This window comes from Zea mays, chromosome 4 (assembly GCF_902167145.1).
Source record: "Zea mays cultivar B73 chromosome 4, Zm-B73-REFERENCE-NAM-5.0, whole genome shotgun sequence".
Taxonomy (NCBI): domain Eukaryota; kingdom Viridiplantae; phylum Streptophyta; class Magnoliopsida; order Poales; family Poaceae; genus Zea; species Zea mays.
Genome location: NC_050099.1, coordinates 161,103,447 through 161,125,434, shown reverse-complemented (window position 1 = coordinate 161,125,434; position 21,988 = coordinate 161,103,447). Strand labels below are relative to the sequence as shown.

The 21,988-nt window shown below is 60.2% G+C and overlaps 1 protein-coding gene across 2 annotated transcripts; it reads right to left on the bottom strand.

The window, feature by feature from the left end:
- Positions 1–7,447: 7,447 nt before the first annotated feature.
- LOC100286247 (uncharacterized) lies at positions 7,448–9,248 on the bottom strand. Of its 2 annotated transcripts, none has more exons than XM_035966970.1 (3): positions 8,920–9,248; positions 8,558–8,836; positions 7,448–8,412 (listed from the first exon to the last, which is right to left on the bottom strand). In XM_035966970.1, exons 1-3 carry the CDS (start codon positions 9,020–9,022, stop codon positions 8,105–8,107), a joined length of 690 nt encoding a protein of 229 aa, XP_035822863.1. In that variant the 5' UTR covers positions 9,023–9,248; the 3' UTR covers positions 7,448–8,104. The 2 variants fall into 2 exon arrangements, with proteins under 2 accessions (XP_035822863.1, NP_001334126.1); NM_001347197.1 differs by having other exon boundaries at positions 8,031–8,412; positions 8,944–9,138.
- Positions 9,249–21,988: the final 12,740 nt, after the last annotated feature.

The following is a 21,988-nucleotide window of genomic DNA, read 5'->3' as shown; positions in this document are numbered from 1 at the left end:
TCCTGCCGGGGGTGTCAATTCTACGCGAGGCAAACATGCCTGCCCGCTCAGGCCCTACAGACGATACCCATCACCTGGTCGTTTGCTGTGTGGGGTCTAGACCTCGTCGGTCCCTTGCAGAAGGCACCTGGGGGCTTCTCGCACCTGCTGGTCGCCATCGACAAATTCTCCAAGTGGATCGAGGTCCGACCCTTGACCAGCATCAGGTCCGAGCAGGCGGTGGCGTTCTTCACCAACATCATCCATCGATTCGGGGTCCCAAACTCCACCATCACCGACAATGGCACGCAGTTCACCGGAAAAAAGTTCCTAGACTTCTGCGACGACCACCACATCCGTGTGGACTGGGCCGCCGTAGCTCACCCCATGACGAATGGGCAGGTAGAGCGTGCCAACGGTATGATTTTGCAGGGACTCAAACCGAGGATCTACAACGACCTCAACAAGTTCGGCAAGCGGTGGATGAAAGAGCTACCCTCGGTGGTCTGGAGTCTGACGACGACGTCGAGCCGTGCCACGGGTTTCTCGCCGTTTTTTCTAGTCTATGGGGCCGAGGCCGTCCTCCCCACGGACTTAGAATACGGCTCCCCGAGGACCAGGGTGTACGACGATCGAAGCAACCAGACCAGCTGAGAGGACTCGCTGGACTAGCTCGAAGAGGCTCGAGACGTTGCCTTACTACATTCGGCACAGTACCAGCAGTCTCTGCGACGCTACCACGCCCGAAGCGTTCGGCCCCGAGGCTTCCAAGTGGGAGACTTGGTGCTTCGTCTGCGACAGGACGCCCGAGGGTGCCACAAGCTCACTCCTCCCTGGGAAGGGCCCTTCATCATCGCTAAGATTTTGAAGCCCGGAACATACAAGCTGGCCAACGACCAAGGCGAGGTCTACAGCAACGCTTGGAACATCCAATAGCTACGTCGCTTCTACCCTTAAGATGTTTTAAGTCGTTCATGTACCTCGTTTTCTTTACATACACAAAGTCTAACCATCAAGGAAGAGTTGGCCTTGCCTCAGCAAAGCCCGACCCTCCCTCGGGGGCTAGAAGGGGGGAACCCCCTCTGCGTCAAAATTTTCCTCGGAAAAAAATTTCTACCAAAACGACCTTCATGCTTTCGACTTCCGTATCGATAGCGGGATCCTGAAAACGACGAGAGTACACGTAAGCGGCAAGGCCGACCGAGCCGAGGAACTCCTACGCCTCCGGGATACGGATACCTCACTCATCACCTTCCGCGAGAAGTAACTCACGCTCGGATAAGCGATCCTGCTACCGAACAAGTCCAAACACTCGGGTAGAAAACGACTTTCGTGCCTTCTCGACTGTATCAATAACGGAATCCTACGACCAAATGAGAGTGCACGTAAGCGGCAAGGCCGACCGAGCCGAGGAACTCCTACGCCTCCGGGATACGGATACCTCACTCATCACCTTCCGCGAGAAGTAACTTTCGCTTGGATAAACGATTCTGCTACTGACAGACAAGTCGTGATGCTCGAAACGAGAGGAAAGAAAACGCAGCATTTTAACACGACGATAAAGTGTTTAGGCCTCGGTGGCCGCGAAAAACATGCGCATGCTACAGACAAACTGTTCCTGCAGGTTCAGGCATCGGTAGGGGGTGCTGCAGCACCCTCGGCGTTGTTTCCACCCTCGGCGAAACCTGGCCCGGCCTCGGACGGCGACCCGGGGGAAGGGACCTCCACCCAAGGGAGGACGCCAGCATCGCGCCAGCGGATGTCTTGGCCAAGCTTCAGCTGCTGCTGCCACATCTTCCTCAGCCTGGGAAGCCGCCAGCTCCCGGGCCGACGAAGTCTCTTTTCGGGCCGACTCCGCCTCTGTCCGCGCCAACACCGCTGCCTCCGGCTCCGGCTCATCACAGAGCAGCCGAGGGTTCTAAAAAACTGGGCGAGAGAGGCCTAGAGTGGCAAGGCCGACCGAGCCGAGGGACTCCTACGCCTCCGGGATATGGATACCTCACTCGTCACCTTCCACGAAAGGCAACTCACACTCGGTTAAGTGGTTCGGCTAACCAACAGGCAAGTCCCAGCGCTCGAAATGAGGAAGAAACACAGCTTTATACTCGAATACCCAAATGTTCAGGCCTCGACAACCACGAAGAACAAACACATATACTTGGGATAACTATGCTACACAGACTTAGACATCGGCAGAACCCTCGGCGGTTCTCCTGACCTACGACAAATGTCTAAGTACTTGAAGCGGTTACATTTTGCCCCGACAAAAACCCAGTATATCCCCTTACAAACGGGACTCCGGTTCCGCTCCCGCGAGTATGAACAACCTCCACACCAGGGGGCCCGCGGGATAACGAACTCCAAGCGGCTCGCCGGCGACCTCTGCAGCAGCAGAGACAACGACCTCCACCTCGGGCAGCTAAACAGCAGCAGCGATGACCTCAGGACAGACGCTACTGTGAAAGGGCCCTCGCCCACGTCCCCACACGAGGGGCGAGGACAAGTCGTTAAGGCCAAAGAGTCGGAGGGCGCCGTCCGTGGGGTCGAACCCATCGACACCGCGCCGGCGAACAACGGCCGCCCCAAAGCACACCGGCAGGTCCTCACTCCCGTCCTCGCCGAGGCCGTCCTAGAACACGAGTACCGCCCTCGCGGCGTACGACGTGTTGAGCGACCCCCCGGCGCGGCTGACGGTGCGAGGAGGACCTGGACGTGGCCGGCCCGTGCGCGGCACGACCGCCGCCCGAATAAAGGACGGAAAGTTGCACCCTATCCAGGGGGCAGCAGTTCGCCTTCCCCCGTATGGCTAGAGGACGTCTCCGCAGGGCTGGAGGATGCCATTCTCCCCCGAACGCTGGGGGAAGAAAAGGGTCACTGACCCACGCGGAGGCAACCCCCCACTCGGTGCGCTCCTCTGCCTCAGCCCGGATGACGAAGATCCTTGAAGCTGAGGGCGGGCGGAGGCCGCAGCCCGGCTTGCTTCTCCCCACCAAACTGACCATTGGTGAGGGAACAGCCGGGCTGCACGATGAAAATCCTTGAAGCCGAGCGGTGGCTGAAGGGCGCCGATCTCCACGAGGTCGCGCTCCTCCAACGACAGCAAGAGCAAGGCGACGCTGGTGCACCCCATCCGGGGGCTCGAAAGGTGGAAGGGTGCAATGCATGAGGGGAGAATGAAGGCATGGCCACTGCCCGGGGGATCGATCCCCTTTTATAGGCAGACCTTCTCACTTTCACCCCTAGCGTCACGGGCAAAGTCTTCGTCAAAGTGCTCCAGGGTTCTCCCCCTACGACCCGGGGGCTGGGACCCGCACGTCATACGAGCTGATCCGAAGCGCGAAGAAGGCGAACCGCCGCACACGAGGCATGTAACCGTCCCGCGGTTACAAGCGCTCTCCCATCTTCGCAGAAACCGGTAGCCGAAAGGGTGGACTGCCACGCGACATGCATCCAACCGCACCACAACTGTACACCCTTTCGGCTTCGACCACATCCGGCGGACCAGCGCAAAGGAAGCGGGCCCGCATGTCATGTAACCGGCGTGCCAGTTACGACGTGCAAGAAACTGCACCACCACTCACGCCGAATGCTGCGCCTCCTTGACTGCGGAACCGGTGCCGCGACTCGAGGCAGCCCCACGCATGACCTAACAGTGCCAATTCAGGGCAACGATCACGGGTCAGTCAGCTGCAGAGATAGGCGCGGCGGTTGGCATGGCCCCAAAAGTGGGCCGGCAGTAATGGTAGCAGCAGACGAACGGAAGCAGCGGTCAAATCGCTCGTAGGCTCGCGTCCCCTCCTGAAGCGACGGGAGAGCTCTCTCCCACGGCGTGAAGACGACGCACCCGTGTCCCGTTCCTCGAACGGCTCGCACGCGCAACGGGTGCCATGCGAATCGCCCGTCCCGTCGCATTAACTCCCCAGTAGAGCAAGCGACACCTCTGGCAGGCGAAGCGGGCGTCGCTTCGCCTCCGCCATGATGACCGTGTCAGAAAAGGTGCGCCACCTTATTTAAATACATATCTTTCCCCTCCTCCTCTCTCTCTCGCTACAGGGATCAGTAAAGGGGATGTTTCGGAAAGGATCCTCCTCGGCGAAGGAAGCAGCCCCCGAGCCCTCCTACTGATCAGGGGTTCGAAGGCTCGTCCCTCGGAAGGGTTTCGACAGCCGCCCCAGAGCACTCGGGCTTCAAGCCCATTACTGATCAGGGGTTCGAAGGCTGGCCCTCGGAAGGGTTTGACAGCCGCCCCAGAGCGCTCGAGCTCCGCGCCCATTACTGATCAGGGGTTCGAAGGCTGGCCCCTCGGAAGGGTTCGACAGTCGCCCTAGAGCACGCAGAGTGAGGGATGACTCTGGGAACGTCCGATACATGGCCGAGGCTCGGGCTACACTCCCGAGGTACCCTAGGACATTTCCGAGACCGGCAGGAACGATTTGTAACGGAATCCCACCGGAGGGAGGCATCGAGCCCTCAGACCCTGTCGAGGGGGTCTAGGTCCGGCGAATCACCCGCAGGTACTTTTGGAGCGCGCCTCTGGGCCACCAGCCGACCCCTAACGAACAGGGCACGGGCGTCCACTCGGATCACCCGTTAGCAGCTCACTGGAAACACCATGTTCGGCGCCCTCCGAGGGCAACATGGCGCTTTCCCCCCTCCTCCTTGCGGAAAGGCGACGCAGGGGCGTATGATAAAAGTCGGGAAAGTCCTTGATTGTCCTCTCGCTCCGTGCAGAGGCTCGGGGGCTGCTCTCGCACCCGGCTACGGCCAAACTGTTGACAGCGTCAACCAACCAGCGTGATAACTCGGAACCTAACCATGCACCCGGGCTACGGTCAGGCCGCATGAGGGAACGATCAGACCGGCCGAGGCACCATGAAAGGCATTCAGACCTCAGAGAAGTCAAATCACTCCTCCAAGGCCTCAGGGGCTACACCTGGCGGGTGCGCTCGCGCGCACCCACCAGAACAAAGCAAAAACCGAGAAAGGTCGGTCCCCTCACCGAAAATGCGGCAAAAGCCTCCAAGCGAGTACCAACACTCCCTTCGAGGCTCGAGGGCTACTGTCGGGTACCATAATTAGGGGTACCCCCAACGCTCCTAATCACGGCTGGTAAACACCCTCTGACCAACTGACGGGCGCGGTTTAAGTCAAGGCTTCGTCTACCCAAGGGACGCGACCTCGCCCGAACCCAGCCTCGGGCTGGAGCAGTAGTCCCAGACGAGTTCACGCCTCGCCCGAGGGCCTCCTTAGGCAGCGGGCACCTCCTCGGCTCTCCCGAAGCCCGGCTCGGGCAGGCTTCATTGTGAAGCAACATTGGCCGGACCGCCTCACCAACCGACCGCTTCGCAGGCGCATTCAATGCAGGGGACGCCTGACGCCGTATCCTGACACACGCGCCTCAGTCGGCCATGCCGAAGTGACCGCAGTCACTTCGCCCCTCTCTTTTACTGTCCGATATGACGGGAAAACAGCGCCGCCCGCCCCGCTCTGACTGTCGTGCCAACCACCCAGGCGAAGACTGACAACAAGTCACGATCAACCACCGAGTTCGGCCTCGGGCGCAACAGGAAGCTTCGCCTTGCCCGACCTCAGGCTCCGGCCTCGGGAGGAGGTCTCTGCCTCGCCCGACCCCCGGACTCGGCCTCGACCTCGGTCTCGGGAGGACTCGCGTCCTCGCCCGACCCCGGCCTCGGCCTCAAGAGAAGTCTCCGCCTCGCCCGACCTTGGGCTCGGATCGACCACGCCAACAGGGGATACATCATTACCCTATCCCTAGACAGCTCAGGCTACAAGGAACAAGACCGGCGTCCCATCTGGCTTACCCCGGTGACGGGTAATGATGGTGCCCCGCGTGCAACCATGACGTCGGTGGCTCTCAGCCCCTTACGGCAGCAAGGAGACGTCAGCAGGATCCCTGCCGCACTGCCAGCTGTGCTCCTACAGGGCTCAGGCGCTTCTCCGACGGCCACGCTATCACGTGTAAAGGGCTCAGGCTCTCTCCCGACAGCCACGTTGGCATGTACATAGGGCTTAGGCATTTCTCTGTCGGACACGTTAGCGCATAGCTACACCCCCCATTGTACGACTGGACCCTCTCCTTGCGTCTATAAAAGGGAGGTCCAGAGCCATCCTGGAGGGGGGTTCGCGCGGGAGGAAGGAGCGAACGAACAGGCTCCCTCTCTCTCTCTTTCTCTCCCTCTCGCGACGTGCTTGTAACCCCTACTACGAGCGGCACCCCTGGTGCCGGATAATACAAGGCTTGTCCCGCCTCTTGTGTTCCATCCCACGCCAACCCATCTGGGCAGGGGCACGCAGCGACAATCTCACTCGTCGGTTCAGGGACCCCGGGTCCGAAACGCCGACATATATAGTTTTGTTTGCTAGATGTGATAGCTCGTTTAGATGACGAGCTGGCTCGTTAATGAACCGAGCTAGAATGTCAGCTCAGGTCGTGAAAAAAAAATTAAATGAATCGAATCAAGTCAAACTAACCACGAATCGAGCGAGTCGACGAGTCACGAATCCAGTCCTAATCGCACGCACGCATGCACGCCCGCCCGCCCGCCCGCCGGCACGGGGACGAGGTGAAAGTTCACCTGACCGTATGTGAAGATGAAAGGCCAGTTTGAATCCCTTTGTATTCTATCTACAATCCATATTAAAAACAAAATCTGGACGTAGGATTCTACAGTACAAATCTTATAATCCGTCAGAAGCTAGATAATACAAGATACTTCTAGACAAGCCTAATGCTAGAGTTTACTTCCCTTTCTAACACAACACACACGGACAGATGGCATCAGCACTTCAGCAGGCTGTGCAGGCGCTAGCCTGCCCAATGCTAGATTGCCAGTGTTGGGTATCGTTGCTGAGAAGAGGCCGTGAGGCGGCTGGTTCCATGACAGTGTTTGAGTGCACATATGAGTGAACTGCGCTGCACACGATTTTATCACATTAACTATCGACCAAAATCAATTTATTAAAAGAAAAATACATCCGACTATATAATTAAACAAATAAAATTTACATGGTTCATAAAAATAATTTAGAATTACATAATTAAAAAATAAAGTTATATGATTTATATTAAAAAAAAGGCTAACCTAGTTGTGTTGAACCCCTCATAGATAGATCTATGTAATAGTGTACTTATAAGCAGATTTAATGTAATCTATCGGGTTTCGGGTATCCATTGTCATCCCTGGACAAACCCTTGGAGGAAAACAACCTATGACATTTAGCCTTGTGCAAGTCACTAAAATTGGTTCCTTTGCACCATATATGCAACGCACAATTAAAGTTTTATTCGATCTAATCGTAATAAATAACTGCCATAAGAGATAGGTTGAGGTTTCCTCAATTAAAAAGTTGCAATGAGAGAAAGGAAAGATGACCGTGCGATGAGTTTTGGCTGGATTCCGACATTGGTAGCGGCACGCCGTTGACGGTGTAAATGGGTTGCTGTATATAAAATCTAAAGATAGTTTTCCATTCAGATTATACAAGTTAAATATAGGTTAAAATAAAAAAAACAAGGACTCACTCAACCATCATGAAATCTCCGTTCCCAAGCAACAAGGCAGCCCCCTCGGACGATGGTTTTGCACCGGCGAGGCAACAGCCAACAGGCCCACACCGCCGCAGGCCGCTGCGCCTGCGCCTGCGCCATGCGCAGACAGAGTGCAGCCTCCAACGCATCGTGAGTCGTCACGCAGCCCGAGCCAGCCTCTGACAAGGTCCAGAGCACGCAGTGCTGCTCACAGCTCACCCCTTCGCGTCCCCAGGAGGGACAGCAAGCCGGGGGGCCCCGCGCCCCCGCCCAGGAGCCGGATCGCCCCCACACCAGCGAGGCCGCCCTCCCCAAACACAACAGAAGAAAAATGATTCCCCCCGTGTACTGGTGTCTCAGGCACACGTAAACAGCAGAATCAACGCAGCGAGCTACCGTACCGATGCATGCTAAACCGGGTTGTTTTCTCGACTTCTGCGAGGGAGAGAAGAAAAAAAAGATTACAGCACGCACGACACAGTAATAACCCCTGCGGATTCCGTTTGCCCCTCGTGATTCCGAGGCCCAAGACCAGTAGACCACGGCACCATCGGTCGGCCCGCGGCGGCGCGCTACTCACGTGGCACGCGCGGCGCCGTGGGCGAGGAGGACGCTGGTGGGCGAGGAGAGGCCGAGCACGTGCTGGGGCGCGGCGACCCGGAGGACGGGGCTGCTGCCGCCGGCCGCCGCCGCCGGTGCCGCGGCGGCTTCCACAGGCTTTCTTGAACGGCCGCGGCCGCGGTGGACGTGCCGCTCGCAGTACTTGTGGCCCGGCACCACGTCGCGGGAGCACCGCCACTTCTTGCCGTCCGTGCGCCGGCACCGCCCGGGCTCCGGCTCCATGCTGCTGCGGTAGTCGAAGCACAGGCTGCCCAGGCCCATCACTGCAAGACATTCATTCATTCGTTCATTCATTCCAAACAGCCTCCTCCACGACGCCGGTCGTACCTCGTACGTGCCGAACAGTAGAAAAGCAAAACAAAAACAAACAAAAAAACACAAGGTATTGGAGCTTCTGCCGGTGCTTACGCGAGGGAAAGCGCTGCGGGCCGAAGGAGGACGCGGCGACGCTCTTCCAGATGGGGAGCACCAGGTGCACCGGCACCGGCGCGCCCGCGGCGAAGTAGCGGTAGATGAGCACCTGGTGCTCCAGCTCCTGCTGCTGCATGAACGTCAGCGCCGACGGCCTCTTGGGAGTCACCGTCGCGGGGGACACATCCGCGTCTCGCTCGCCGCCGCCGCCGCGCCCGCCGAGGCCCAGCCCCAGCCCAAGAACCAGCGGCGACGAGGCCGCCATGGTCACCTCTCCTGCGAACAGGACAGAAACGCCAAACACAGAGCGATCAGCTACCAGCTAGTACTTCAACTAACCAACCGGGGCTAGAACGTACTACTGCCTGCCCGCGCGTGCTTACCGGCGCTCGTGTCGGCGCGGGAGAGGCGGGGCAGCTTGGCCGGCGGCTGCGGCGAGTCGGTCTCCTTGTCCTCGGCCATTTCGGAGGGCTCCGGTATTGCGCTTGTCGACGTTGTCGTGGCGGTATGGTATGGAGTGGAAGGGAGAGGCAGCGCGCGGGTAGCAGGCAGCTTCTCGAGAGGAGGGAAGAAGAGGCAGCAGCGGTGTCAGAGGAAGTGTGAGGCGGTGGATATATTTATGCGTTATGACGGCTCCCGTCGTCTGGTCGCTCGGTACTAGTCGGTAAACTTGTGTCTGCGCTCCAAAGGCCACGGGGGACTGTGGTCGTCGTTGCAGTAAAAGCTGTGGGTCGTTGCGGTGGCAACGGCATCCTGTCCTGCCATGGCAGCGGCAGGTGACACGCATGGGCATTCCATATCTTTTGGCCTTTCGGTGGTTTCGGAGCACCGAGTTTTGGCTGCTGCTTTATCGCACAGCAAGCCCTTGGGTAGCATACGAATCCTTGTGCAGAAACCCGGTTTTGCCCATCCGATCGTATGTAGTGAGAGTGTAAAATACTAGTAGTGTTTTAAATTATGGATTACATTATTTATATATAAAGTTTGAAATAATAGTTAAGATAAGATTTGGAAAATAGAATGGGATTGAAATAGGATGTAAAAACCAAAAAGATAAGAGAAGGCGAGGAGTTGACTCAGTTCCTTAAAGGGATAGTTCCTTAGAGCTACTTTGGGTATTTTAGTATTAACCTTAATCCATATGTATTGAGGTGAATTGTACTGTAACTTAAACTAATTTACACCTTAATCTACCTCAATACATGTGGATTGAGATAAATACTAGAGTATCCAAACAAAACCTTAAAGAGGTGGTTAGTAACTTCTAGTCTGCGGCTAGAGAGGTTTCCAACATCGAGAATATCTGAGAGTTGTTTTTCCCTGGATTCATATGCTGGTTTGGTGTCTCTTGAGCCCACTTTTGGGCAGGCAGACGATCCGCGTCCAGACGGTCCATGGTTCGGACGGTCCGCGGTGGTGGCGTGGACGGTCCACGAGTGCGCATAATCAGTTAGGGTTCCGAGTTTCTTGTGGGATTTGTTAGCTAAATATGCGGGATTAACTCGGGAACCGACTTGTAACGTGTTCAGACCTCCCCTTTATATAGATGAAGTGCTACGACCGATTGAACCCCCACAATCGATCAAATCAAATCTACTTATCATTTTTACCTTATGTATTAGGAATAGCTCTAGTTTAGCCTCCCTCTGCCTCAAATCTTCACCTATCTTCGGTTCTATGTCGATTAGAGGCGTCTTGGGTGGCCTGCCGACGCCAAAACACACCCTAGGATCTCTCCTCCCGACGGGGTCCCTCCCAGGAGGCGAGATCTAGGTATGTTGCGAAGAAGAAGACCCTTCGCGTCGTCGCGGACCGTCCAGACGTACGTAGAGGAGGAGTCGCTCCTGCGCTCGTGGACCGTCCGGCCCAGGGTCGCGGACCATCCGCGACTCCACGAATAGTACCACCAGACGGTCCTTTCCAATGTTTGGTGCCCAGATCGGCGCTAATAGTGTCGTATAAATTGATTGAGAGATTGGTTGTCTGTTTGTTTCTGGTTTCCCTCTAGTAGCCTGCAGTGATCCACCGGTGGCATTTTCGGGTGGTTTCTCATGTAATTTCTAGATGCAACCACTGGATCCTTTTTTGCTTTCTTAAAAGCAGAGTAATAACTCATTCAAAAAAGGTAAAATCGGACTTGAGAGATAGAATGTATATGAATCCTGCCATTGCAATCATGCACCAGCGCTGTAGACATTTTAGAGCAGAGCTTTGTCTATGGCTAGGGTGATCTCCTCGTACCCTTTCTCACCTCAGCCAAGCCTCCGCTTGTTTCAGCTTAAATATGGATTTTAGCCACTAGAAGTCGTTGTGGATTGCCAAATATCCAACTTCTCGTGGGATGCCAGCCGTCCGATCGGTTGCACACGGTCAGGATTAGATTCCATCTATCTCTAACTGGTACACTACGCAGACTCTAGGATCAAGATCCAATGGCCACGGTTTTAAATAGCACAGATTGCAAGGCGTCCGTTTGATCACCATCCAACGGACCAGATCCAATCCACGAAACGGTGTGCTAACATCTAATCTAGTGCGTCCATGCAAATCGAACTGTCATCGCTCCGTTTGAACCCGATTGAATCATGCCCGCTAATATCCGATCCAACGGCCACCGCCCTCAACCTTACCCCGTACAGACTGCACGACAGCGCTCCCCGGCGTACGGTGGCGCCATGGCCGGGGATCAACCATCCAGCGCCCCTAGGTCACTATTTTCAAATAAGAAAGCTCCTATGCGATGCGAAAGTGATGGCGAGTACGCTGGAGGGGTCTTACCGGAGAATCAGATCACGTAGAGGCCAAGACGCTGCGAAGGGCGGCCCGGCAGTATGGATCGAGCTTCGGTGAGCAATTCCGGTGGGGCTAGACCGTTCCAGGCGGGGGGCGTCACACACGACCTTCAGTGACGGGTGGCCGACACCCAGCATGCATCCACAGGGACTGAGACGGCGGCGAGGTGACGATGCCCAACGGAGCAACTCCACCGCGCGTTGGCAATGGTTTCCCACTTGACGACGACGACGCAGTCTAGGGCTTGGGGGAAAGGGAGAAGAGGAAGGGGTAAAGAACGGTGGACGCAAGGACTTATACCTAGGGAGAATCGGACTTGCGCCAAGCTCGCGGAGGTCGTGGCACCGCAAGCTCGGCCGAAATCCCTGCGAGGCAGTTGGGGAAGACTCCGATGTATGGGACCCACCGGACAACGTCACGGTGGTGAGTCCAGGTGTGCGCGGGGGAGTGACAGACATGTGGGGCCGCCGTCAGCGTTCCAGCGTGCGGCAGGATTCGCAGGGAAACCGATGCGAAATAGGCGCGGGGAGACTGACCGATTGGGCCCAACTGTCGGCACCCGTATCCCAGCAACAGGAGAAGATGGGTCGTGCGGGTTTGGAAGGCTGTTACTGGGCCGAGGGGAGGGGGGAAATGGCCCAGCACACAGTAACTCTTTTTCTTTTCCCATTTTCTGTTTCATTTCTTTCTTATTTGTAAATTTCAAATTTGAATTCAACTGATGTTGTGAACTTACTGTTCTCAATTAAATACATAATTTGAACATACTAGTATGAATTTTATTTATAAATTTTATTGTGTATTTTATAGTATTTCTTTCCAAACGCAAGTTTCAATCTAGTGGTTAATTCATATTCTCCACTCATTATTGTATTCCTACTAATATATTTGTCGGGGACCATAATTAGGGTACCCTCAAGACGCCTAATTCTCAGCTGGTAACCCCCATCAGCATAAAGCTGCAAAGGCCTGATGGGTACGATTAAGTCAGGGATCAGTCCACACGAGTGACTCGATCACGCTTCACCCGAGCCTAGCCTCGGCCAAGGGCAGCCGACCTCGAGAGACTTCCGTCTCGCCCGAGGCCCCCTTTTTATGGCGGACACATCACCGGCTCGCCCGAGGCCTTGGCTTCGCTCAGAAGCAACCTTGACTAAATCGCCACACCGACTGACCAAATTGCAGGGGCATTTAACGCAAAGGTGGCCTGACACCTTCATCCTGACACGCGCCCCCGGCAGAGCCGAAGTGACCGCTGTCACTCCACCGCTCCACTGGCCAGTCTGACAGAAGGACAGCGCCGCCTGCGCCACTCCGACTGCAGTGCCACTCGACAGAGTGAGTCTGACAGGCAGTCAGGCCTTGCCAAAGGCACCACGGCGAACTCCGCTCCGCCCGACCCCAGGGCTCGGACTCGGGCTAAGACCCGGAAGACGGCGAACTCCGCTCCGCCCGACCCCAGGGCTCGGACTCGGGCTAAGACCCGGAAGACGGCGAACTCCGCTCCGCCCGACCCCAGGGCTCGGACTCGGGCTAAGACCCGGAAGACGGCGAACTCCGCTCCGCCCGACCACAGGGCTCGGACTCGGGCTAAGACCCGGAAGACGGCGAACTCCGCTCCGCCCGACCCCAGGGCTCGGACTCGGGCTAAGACCCGGAAGACGGCGAACTCCGCTCCACCCGACCCCAGGGCTCGGACTCGGGCTAAGACCCGGAAGACGACGAAACTCCGCTCCGCCCGACCCCAGGGCTCGGACTCGGGCTAAGACCCGGAAGACGACGAAACTCCGCCTCGCCCGACCCCAGGGCTCGGACTCCGCCCTGGCCTCGGCCGAACGACTTCCGCCTCGCCCGACCCCATGGCTCGGGCTCGGCCACGGCAACGGAAGGCAGACTCAACCTCGGCTTCGGAGGAACCCCCACGTCGCCCTGCCTAGGGCACAGACCGCCACGTCAACAGGAAGCGCCATCATCATCCTACCCCGAATCGACTCGGGTCACGGAGAACAAGACCGGCGTCCCATCCGGCCAGCTCCGCCGGAGGGGCAATGATGGCGCTCCACAAGCTCTATGACGACGGCGGCCCCCAGCTCTCTTACGGAAGCAGGACGACGTCAGCAGGGACTCGACCGCTCCAACAGCTGTCCCTCCGCCAGGCTCCGCCGCACCTCCGACAGCCACGACATCACGCCAGCAGGGTGCCCAGATCTCTTCGGCTGCCACATTGGCATGTACCTAGGGCGCTAGCTCTCCCTCCGCTAGACACGTAGCACTCTGCTACACCCCCCATTGTACACCTGGATCCTCTCCTTACGACTATAAAAGGGAGGACCAGGGCCTTCTTAGAGAAGGTTGGCCGCGCGGGGCCGAGGACGGGACAGGCGCTCTCTTGGGGCCGCTCGCTTCCCTCACCCGCGTGGACGCTTGTAACCCCCCTACTGCAAGCGCACCTGACCTGGGCGCGGGACGAACACGAAGGCCGCGGGACTTCCACCTCTCTCATGCTCGACTCCGGCCACCTCGCCAGTCCCCCCTTCGCGCTCGCCCACGCGCTCGACCCATCTGGGCTGGGGCACGCAGCACACTCACTCGTCGGCTTAGGGACCCCCCTGTCTCGAAACGCCGACAGTTGGCGCGCCAGGTAGGGGCCTGCTGCGTGCTGACGAACAGCTCCCCGTCAAGCTCCAGATGGGCAGTCTCCAGCAACCTCTCCGGCCCGGGACGGTGCTTCGTTTCGGGACTCTTGAGTTCATGTCCTTCGACGGCAGCTACGACATGATACTTCTTCCACCGCCGCGCGACTACGACAATGGCGGCCGACAACCCGCCCGCCGGCGGCGGAATCGACGACGTCTTCCCCGCGTGGTGGAAGGGCAACATTCGGGCTCGCTCCGTTCTCTCCCCCGCCAACGGAGGAGGAGGCGAGGCTGTCAAGGCCAGGTGGGAGGCCGCGCTTCGTCGGCCGTCGAGCGAATCGACGCCCCGACGGAAGGCACGCCGGACGTCGACCTCGCGTTCAAGACGGAGGCAAGCGCCGTCCCCCCGCGGCACGCTGACCCCGAGCAAGAAGACGACGCCGGCGCGCTCGCGGAAAGCCTGCAGGACGTCGCCCTCGAACCAGAGTTGACGGTGCAACCAGTCCCCGATGTGACTACGTCGCTCCTCGTCGACAAAAAGGTACCGACTAACTCCCATCTTGCGTCATTTCGACTCGGCCTCAACCCGCCAAACGACCTCGTTTTGGCGGGCGCTCTCATTGAGGCGAGTGCAACCCCACTGAGGTTCCGTATGCGGTCGCCTTGGGACCGACTGACGGACGTCTCGACCTACGGGCCCTCTGGGTCCGAGGAAGATGACGATCCCAGCATCGCTTGGGATTTCTCCGGACTTGGCAACCCCAGTGCCGTGCGGGACTTCATGACCGCATGTGACTACTGCCTATCCGACTGTTCCGATGGAAGCCACAGCCTTGGCGACGAGAGCTGCGGCCCAAGCCGCGAATGTTTCCACATCGAGCTAGGGAATCCCTCCGAAGGCAACCATCTTGGCATGCCGGAGGACGGTGATCTCCCTAGGCCGGTGCCTCGCGCCGACATCCCACGGGAGCTAGCTGTGGTCCCCGCTCCGGCGGGGGTTACGACCCACAACTCGAGCAAGTCCGCGAGGCGCAGGCCAGGCTCAACGAGGGAACAGGAGCGCTTGAGCCGATCCGTCGGGACGTCGGACAGGCGTGGGCGGGCCAACCCCTGGCCGGAGAAATACGTCACTTGCCCCAAGGTCTCCAGCACCGCGTCGCCAACGATGTCAGGATCAGGCCGCCGCCCGCATCCAGCGGGGTTGGTCAGAACCTGGCAACCGCAGCAATGCTCATCCGCGCGATGCCGGAGCCGTCAACCACCGAGGGTCGGCGAATCCAGGGAGAACTCAAGAATCTCCTGGAAGGCGCTGCGGCCCGGCGAGCCGAGAGCACTGCCTCCCGAAGGCAAGGTTATCCCTCGGAACCTCATGCCGCGACTTCCCGATTCATGCGGGAAGCCTCGGTCTACACCGGGCGCACGCGCAACACCGCGCCTGCGGCCCCGGGCCACCTCGGCAACGAGCACCATCGACGCGACCGTCGGGCTCACCTCGACGAAAGGGTGCGCCGAGGCTACCACCCCAGGCGTGGGGGCGCTACGACAGCGGGGAGGATCGGAGTCCCTCGCCCGAACCACCCGGTCCGCAGGCCTTCAGTCGGGCCATCCGACGGGCGCCATTCCTGACCCGGTTCCGACCCCCGACTACTATCACGAAGTACTCGGGGGAAACGAGACCGGAACTGTGGCTCACGGACTACCGCCTTGCCTGCCAGCTGGGTGGAACGGACGACGACAACCTCATCATCCGTAACCTCCCCCTGTTCCTCTCCGACACTGCTCGCGCCTGGTTGGAGCACCTGCCTCCGGGGCAGATCTCCAACTGGGACGACTTGGTCCAAGCCTTCGCTGGCAATTTCCAGGGCACATACGTGCGCCCCGGGAATTCTTGGGACCTTCGAAGCTGCCGACAACAGCCGGGGGAGCCGCTTCGGGACTACATCCGGCGATTCTCGAAGCAGCGCACCGAGCTGCCCAACATCACCGACTCGGATGTCATCGGCGCGTTCCTCGCCGGCACCACTTGCCGCGACCTGGTGAGCAAGCTGGGTCGCAAAACCCCCACCAGGGCGAGCGAGCTGATGGACATCGCCACCAAGTTCGCCTCTGGCCAGGAGGCGGTCGAGGCTATCTTCCGAAAGGACAAGCAGCCCCAGGGCCGCCCATCGGAAGAAGCTCCCGAGGCGTCTGCTCCGCGCGGCGCCAAGAAGAAAGGCAAGAAGAAGTCGCAATCGAAACGCGACGCCGCTGACGCGGACCTTGTCGCCGCCGCCGAGTATAAGAACCCTCGGAAGCCCCCCGGAGGTGCAAACCTCTTCGACAAGATGCTCAAGGAGCCGTGCCCCTACCATCAGGGGCCCGTCAAGCACACCCTCGAGGAGTGCGTTATGCTTCGGCGTCACTTCCACAGGGCCGGGCCACCCGCCGAGGGTGGCAGGGCCCGCGACGACGACAAGAACGAAGATCACCTAGCAATAGAGTTCCCCGAGGTCCGCGACTGCTTCATGATCTATGGAGGGCATGCGGCGAATACCTCGGCTCGGCACCGCAAGCAAGAGCGCCGGGAGGTCTGCTCGGTGAAGGTGGCGGCGCCAGTCTACCTAGACTGGTCCGACAAGCCCATCACTTTCGACCAGGCCGACCACCCCGATCATGTGCCGAGCCCAGGGAAATACCCGCTCGTCGTCGACCCCGTTGTCGGCGATGTCAGGCTCACCAAGGTCCTGATGGATGGGGGCAGCTGCCTCAACATCATCTACGCCGAGACCCTCAAGCTCCTGCGCGTCGATCTGTCCTCCGTCCGAGCAGGCGTTGCGCCCTTCCACGGGATCATCCCTGGGAAGCGCGTCCAGCCCCTCGGGCGACTCGACCTCCCCGTCTGCTTCGGGACACCCTCCAACTTCCGAAGGGAGACCCTGACGTTCGAGGTGGTCGGGTTCCGAGGAACCTACCACGCCGTGCTAGGGAGGCCATGCTACGCGAAGTTCATGGCCGTCCCCAACTACACCTACTTGAAGCTTGTCGGGGACCATAATTAGGGGTACCCTCAAGACGCCTAATTCTCAGCTGGTAACCCCCATCAGCATAAAGCTGCAAAGGCCTGATGGGCACGATTAAGTCAGGGATCAGTCCACACGAGTGACTCGATCGCGCTTCACCCGAGCCTAGCCTCGGCCGAAGGCAGCCGACCTCGAGAGACTTCCGTCTCGCCCGAGGCCCCCCTTTTTATGGCGGACACATCACCGGCTTGCCCAAGGCCTTGGCTTCGCTCAGAAGCAACCTTGACTAAATCACCACACCGACTGACCAAATTGCAGGGGCATTTAACGCAAAGGTGGCCTGACACCTCTATCCTGACACGCGCCCCCGGTAGAGCCGAGGTGACCGCCGTCACTCCACCGCTCCACTGGCCAGTCTGACAGAAGGACAGCGCCGCCTGCGCCACTCCGACTGCAGTGCCACTCAACAGAGTGAGTCTGACAGGCAATTAGGCCTTGCCAAAGGCGCCACGGCGAACTCCGCTCCGCCCGACCCCAGGGCTCGGACTCGGGCTAAGACCCGGAAGACGGCGAACTCCGCTCCGCCCGACCCCAGGGCTCGGACTCGGGCTAAGACCCGGAAGACGGCGAACTCCGCTCCGCCCGACCCCAGGGCTCGGACTCGGGCTAAGACCCGGAAGACGGCGAACTCCGCTCCGCCCGACCCCAGGGCTCGGACTCGGGCTAAGACCCGGAAGACGGCGAACTCCGCTCCGCCCGACCCCAGGGCTCGGACTCAGGCTAAGACCCGGAAGACGACGAAACTCCGCCTCGCCCGACCCCAGGGCTCGGACTCCGCCCTGGCCTCGGCCGGACGACTTCCGCCTCGCCCGACCCCCTGGCTCGGGCTCGGCCACGGCAACTGAAGGCAAGACTCAACCTCGGCTTCGGAGGAAACCCCACGTCGCCCTGCCTAGAGCACAGACCGCCACGTCAACAGGAAACGTCATCATCGCCCTACCCCGAATCGACTCGGGTCACGGAGAACAAGACCGGCGTCTCGTCCGGCCAGCTCCGCCAGAGGGGCAATGATGGCGCTCCACGAGCTCTATGACGACGGCGGCCCCCAGCTCTCTTACGGCAGCAGGACAACGTCAGCAGGGACTCGACCGCTCCAACAGCTGTCCCTCCATCAGGCTCCGCCGCACCACCGATAGCCACGACATCACGCCAGCAGGATGCCCAGATCTCTCCGGCTGCCACATCGGCATGTACCTAGGGCACTAGCTCTCCCTCCGCTAGACACGTAGCACTCTGCTACATCCCCATTGTACACCTGGGTCCTTTCCTTACGACTATAAAAGGAAGGACCAGGGCCTTCTCAGAGAAGGTTGGCCGCGCGGGACCGAGGACGGGACAGGCGCTCTCTTGGGGCCGCTCGCTTCCCTCACCCGCGTGGACGCTTGTAACCCCCCTACTGCAAGCGCACCTGACCTGGGCGCGGGACGAACACGAAGGCCGCGGGACTTCCACCTCTCTCACGCTCGGCTCCGGCCGCCTCGCCTCTCCCCCCTCCGCGCTCGCCCACGCGCTCGACCCATCTGGGCTGGGGCACGCAGCACACTCACTCGTCGGCTTAGGGACCCCCCTGTCTCGAAACGCCGACAGTTGGCGCGCCAGGTAGGGGCCTGCTGCGTGCTGACGAATAGCTCCCCGTCAAGCTCCAGATGGGCAGTCTCCAGCAACCTCTCCGGCCCGGGACGGTGCTTCGTTTCGGGGCTCTCGAGTTCATGTCCTTCGACGGCAGCAACGACATGATACTTCTTCCACCGCCGTGCGACCACGACAATGGCGGCCGACAACCCGCCCGCCGGCGGCGGGATCGACGACGTCTACCCCGCGTGGTGGAAAAGCAACATTCGGGCTCGCTCCGTTCTCTCCCCCGCCAACGGAGGAGGAGGCGGGGCCGTCAAGGCCAGACGGGAGGCCGCGCTTCGCCGGCCGTCGAGCGAATCGACGCCCCCGACGTCCCGACGGAAGGCACGCCGGACATCGACCTCGCGTTCAAGACGGAGGCAAGCGCCGTCCCCCCGCGGCACGACGACCCCGAGCAAGAAGACGACGCCGGCGCGCTCGCGGAAAGCCTGCAGGACGTCGCCCTCGAACCAGAGATGACGGCGCAACCAGTCCCCGATGTGACTACGTCGCTCCTCGTCGACCAAAAGGTAACGACTAACTCCCATCTTGCGTCATTTCGACTCGGCCTCCACCCGCCAAACGACCTCGATTTGGCGGGCGCTCTCATTGAGGCGAGTGCAACCCCACTGAGGTTCTGTATGCGATCGCCTTGGGACCGACTGACGGACGTCTCGACCTACGGGCCCTCTGGGTCCGAGGAAGATGACGATCCCAGCATCGGTTGGGATTTCTCCGGACTTGGCAACCCCAGTGCCGTGCGGGACTTCATGGCCGCATGTGACTACTGTCTGTCCGACTGTTCCGATGCAAGCCGCAGCCTTGGCGACGAGAGCTGCGGCCCAAGCCGCGAATGTTTCCACATCGAGCTAGGGAATCCCACCGAAGGCAACCATCTTGGCATGCCGGAGGATGGTGATCTCCCTAGGCCGGTGCCTCGCGCCGACATCCCACGGGAGCTAGCTGTGGTCCCCGCTCCGGCGGGGGGCTACGACCCACAACTCGAGCAAGTCCGCGAGGCGCAGGCCAGGCTCAACGAGGGAACGGGAGCGCTTGAGCCGATCCGTCGGGACGTCGGACAGGCATGGGTGGGCCAACCCCTGGCCGGAGAAATACGTCATCTGCCCCAAGGTCTCCAGCACCGCGTCGCCAACGACGTCAGGATCAGGCCGCCGCCCGCATCCGGCGGGGTCGGTCAGAACCTGGCAACCGCAGCAATGCTCATCCGCGCGATGCCGGAGCCGTCAACCACCGAGGGTCGGCGGATCCAGGGAGAACTCAAGAATCTCCTGGAAGGCGCCGCGGCCCGGCGGGCCGAGAGCACTGCATCCCGAAGGCAAGGATATCCCTCGGAACCTCATGTCGCGACTTCCCGATTCATGCGGGAAGCCTCGGTCTACACCGGGCACACGCGCAACACCGCGCCTGCGGCCCCGGGCCACCTCGGCAACGAGCACCATCGACGCGACCGTCGGGCTCACCTCGACGAAAGGGTGCGCCGAGGCTATCACCCCAGGCGTGGGGGACGTTACGACAGCGGGGAGGATCGGAGTCCTTCGCCCGAACCACCCGGTCCGCAGGCTTTCAGTCGGGCCATCCGACGGGCGCCATTCCCGACCCGGTTCCGACCCCCGACTACTATCGTAAAATACTCGGGGGAAACGAGGCCGGAGCTGTGGCTCGCGGACTACCGCCTTGCCTGCCAACTGGGTGGAACGGACGACGACAACCTCATCATCCGCAACCTTCCCCTGTTCCTCTCCGACACTGCTCGTGCCTGGTTGGAGCACCTGCCTCCGGGGCAGATTTCCAACTGGGACGACTTGGTCCAAGCCTTCGCTGGCAATTTCCAGGGCACATACGTGCGCCCCGGGAATTCCTGGGACCTTCGAAGCTGCCGGCAACAGCCGGGGGAGTCGCTCCGGGACTACATCCGGCGATTCTCGAAGCAGCGCACCGAGCTGCCCAACATCACCGACTCGGATGTCATCGGCGCGTTCCTCGCCGGCACCACTTGCCGCGACCTGGTGAGCAAGCTGGGTCGCAAAACCCCCACCAGGGCGAGCGAGCTGATGGACATCGCCACCAAGTTCGCCTCCGGCCAGGAGGCGGTCGAGGCTATCTTCCGAAAGGACAAGCAGCCCCAGGGCCGCCCGTTGGAAGAAGCTCCCGAGACGTCTGCTCCGCGCGGCGCCAAGAAGAAAGGCAAGAAGAAGTCGCAATCGAAACGCGACGCCGCAGACGCGGACCTTGTCGCCGCCGCCGAGTATAAGAACCCTCGGAAGCCCCCCGGAGGTGCAAACCTCTTCGACAAGATGCTCAAGGAGCCGTGCCCCTACCATCAGGGGCCCGTCAAGCACACCCTCGAGGAGTGCGTTATGCTTCGGCGTCATTTCCACAGGGCCGGGCCACCCGCCGAGGGTGGCAGGGCCCGCGACGACGACAAGAACGAAGATCACCAAGCAGGAGAATTCCCCGAGGTCCGCGACTGCTTCATGATCTACGGAGGGCATGCGGCGAATGCCTCGGCTCGGCACCGCAAGCAAGAGCGCCGGGAGGTCTGCTCGGTGAAGGTGGCGGCGCCAGTCTACCTAGACTGGTCCGACAAGCCCATCACTTTCGACCGAGCCGACCACCTCGACCATGTGCCGAGCCCGGGGAAATACCCGCTCGTCGTCGACCCCGTTGTCGGCGATGTCAGGCTCACCAAGGTCCTGATGGACGGGGGCAGCTGCCTCAACATCATCTACGCCGAGACCCTCAAGCTCCTGCGCGTCGATCCGTCCACCGTCCGAGCAGGCGCTGCGCCCTTCCACGGGATCATCCCTGGGAAGCGCGTCCAGCCCCTCGGGCGACTCGACCTCCCAGTCTGCTTCGGGACACCCTCCAACTTCCGAAGGGAGACCCTGACGTTCGAAGTGGTCGGGTTCCGAGGAACCTACCACGCCGTGTTAGGGAGGCCATGCTACGCGAAGTTCATGGCCGTCCCCAACTACACCTACCTGAAGCTCAAGATGCCGGGCCCCAACGGGGTCATCACCGTCGGCCCCACGTACAAACACGCGTTCGAATGCGACGTGGAGTACGCCGAGGCCCTCGCCGAGTCCGAGGCCCTCATCGCCGACCTGGAGAACCTCTCCAAGGAGGTCCTAGACGTGAAGCGCCATGCCGGCAACTTTGAGCCAGCGGAGACGGTCAAGGCCGTCCCCCTCGACCCCAGCGGCGACACCACCAAGCAGATCCGGATCGGTTCCGGGCTCGACCCCAAATAGGAAGCAGTGCTCGTCGACTTTCTCCGCGCAAACGCCGACGTCTTTGCGTGGAGT

What these genes read in the sequence shown, in the direction of transcription:
- LOC100286247 (XM_035966970.1), bottom strand. Translation starts at nt 9,022, where the DNA reads ATGGCCGAGGACAAGGAGACCGACTCGCCGCAGCCGCCGGCCAAGCTG. An exon ending in GCACGCGCGGGCAGGCAGTA is followed by an intron (nt 8,837 to 8,919) that starts GTACGTTCTAGC and finishes TCCTGTTCGCAG; the next exon opens with GAGAGGTGACCATGGCGGCC. An exon ending in CCCGCAGCGCTTTCCCTCGC is followed by an intron (nt 8,413 to 8,557) that starts GTAAGCACCGGC and finishes AATGTCTTGCAG; the next exon opens with TGATGGGCCTGGGCAGCCTG.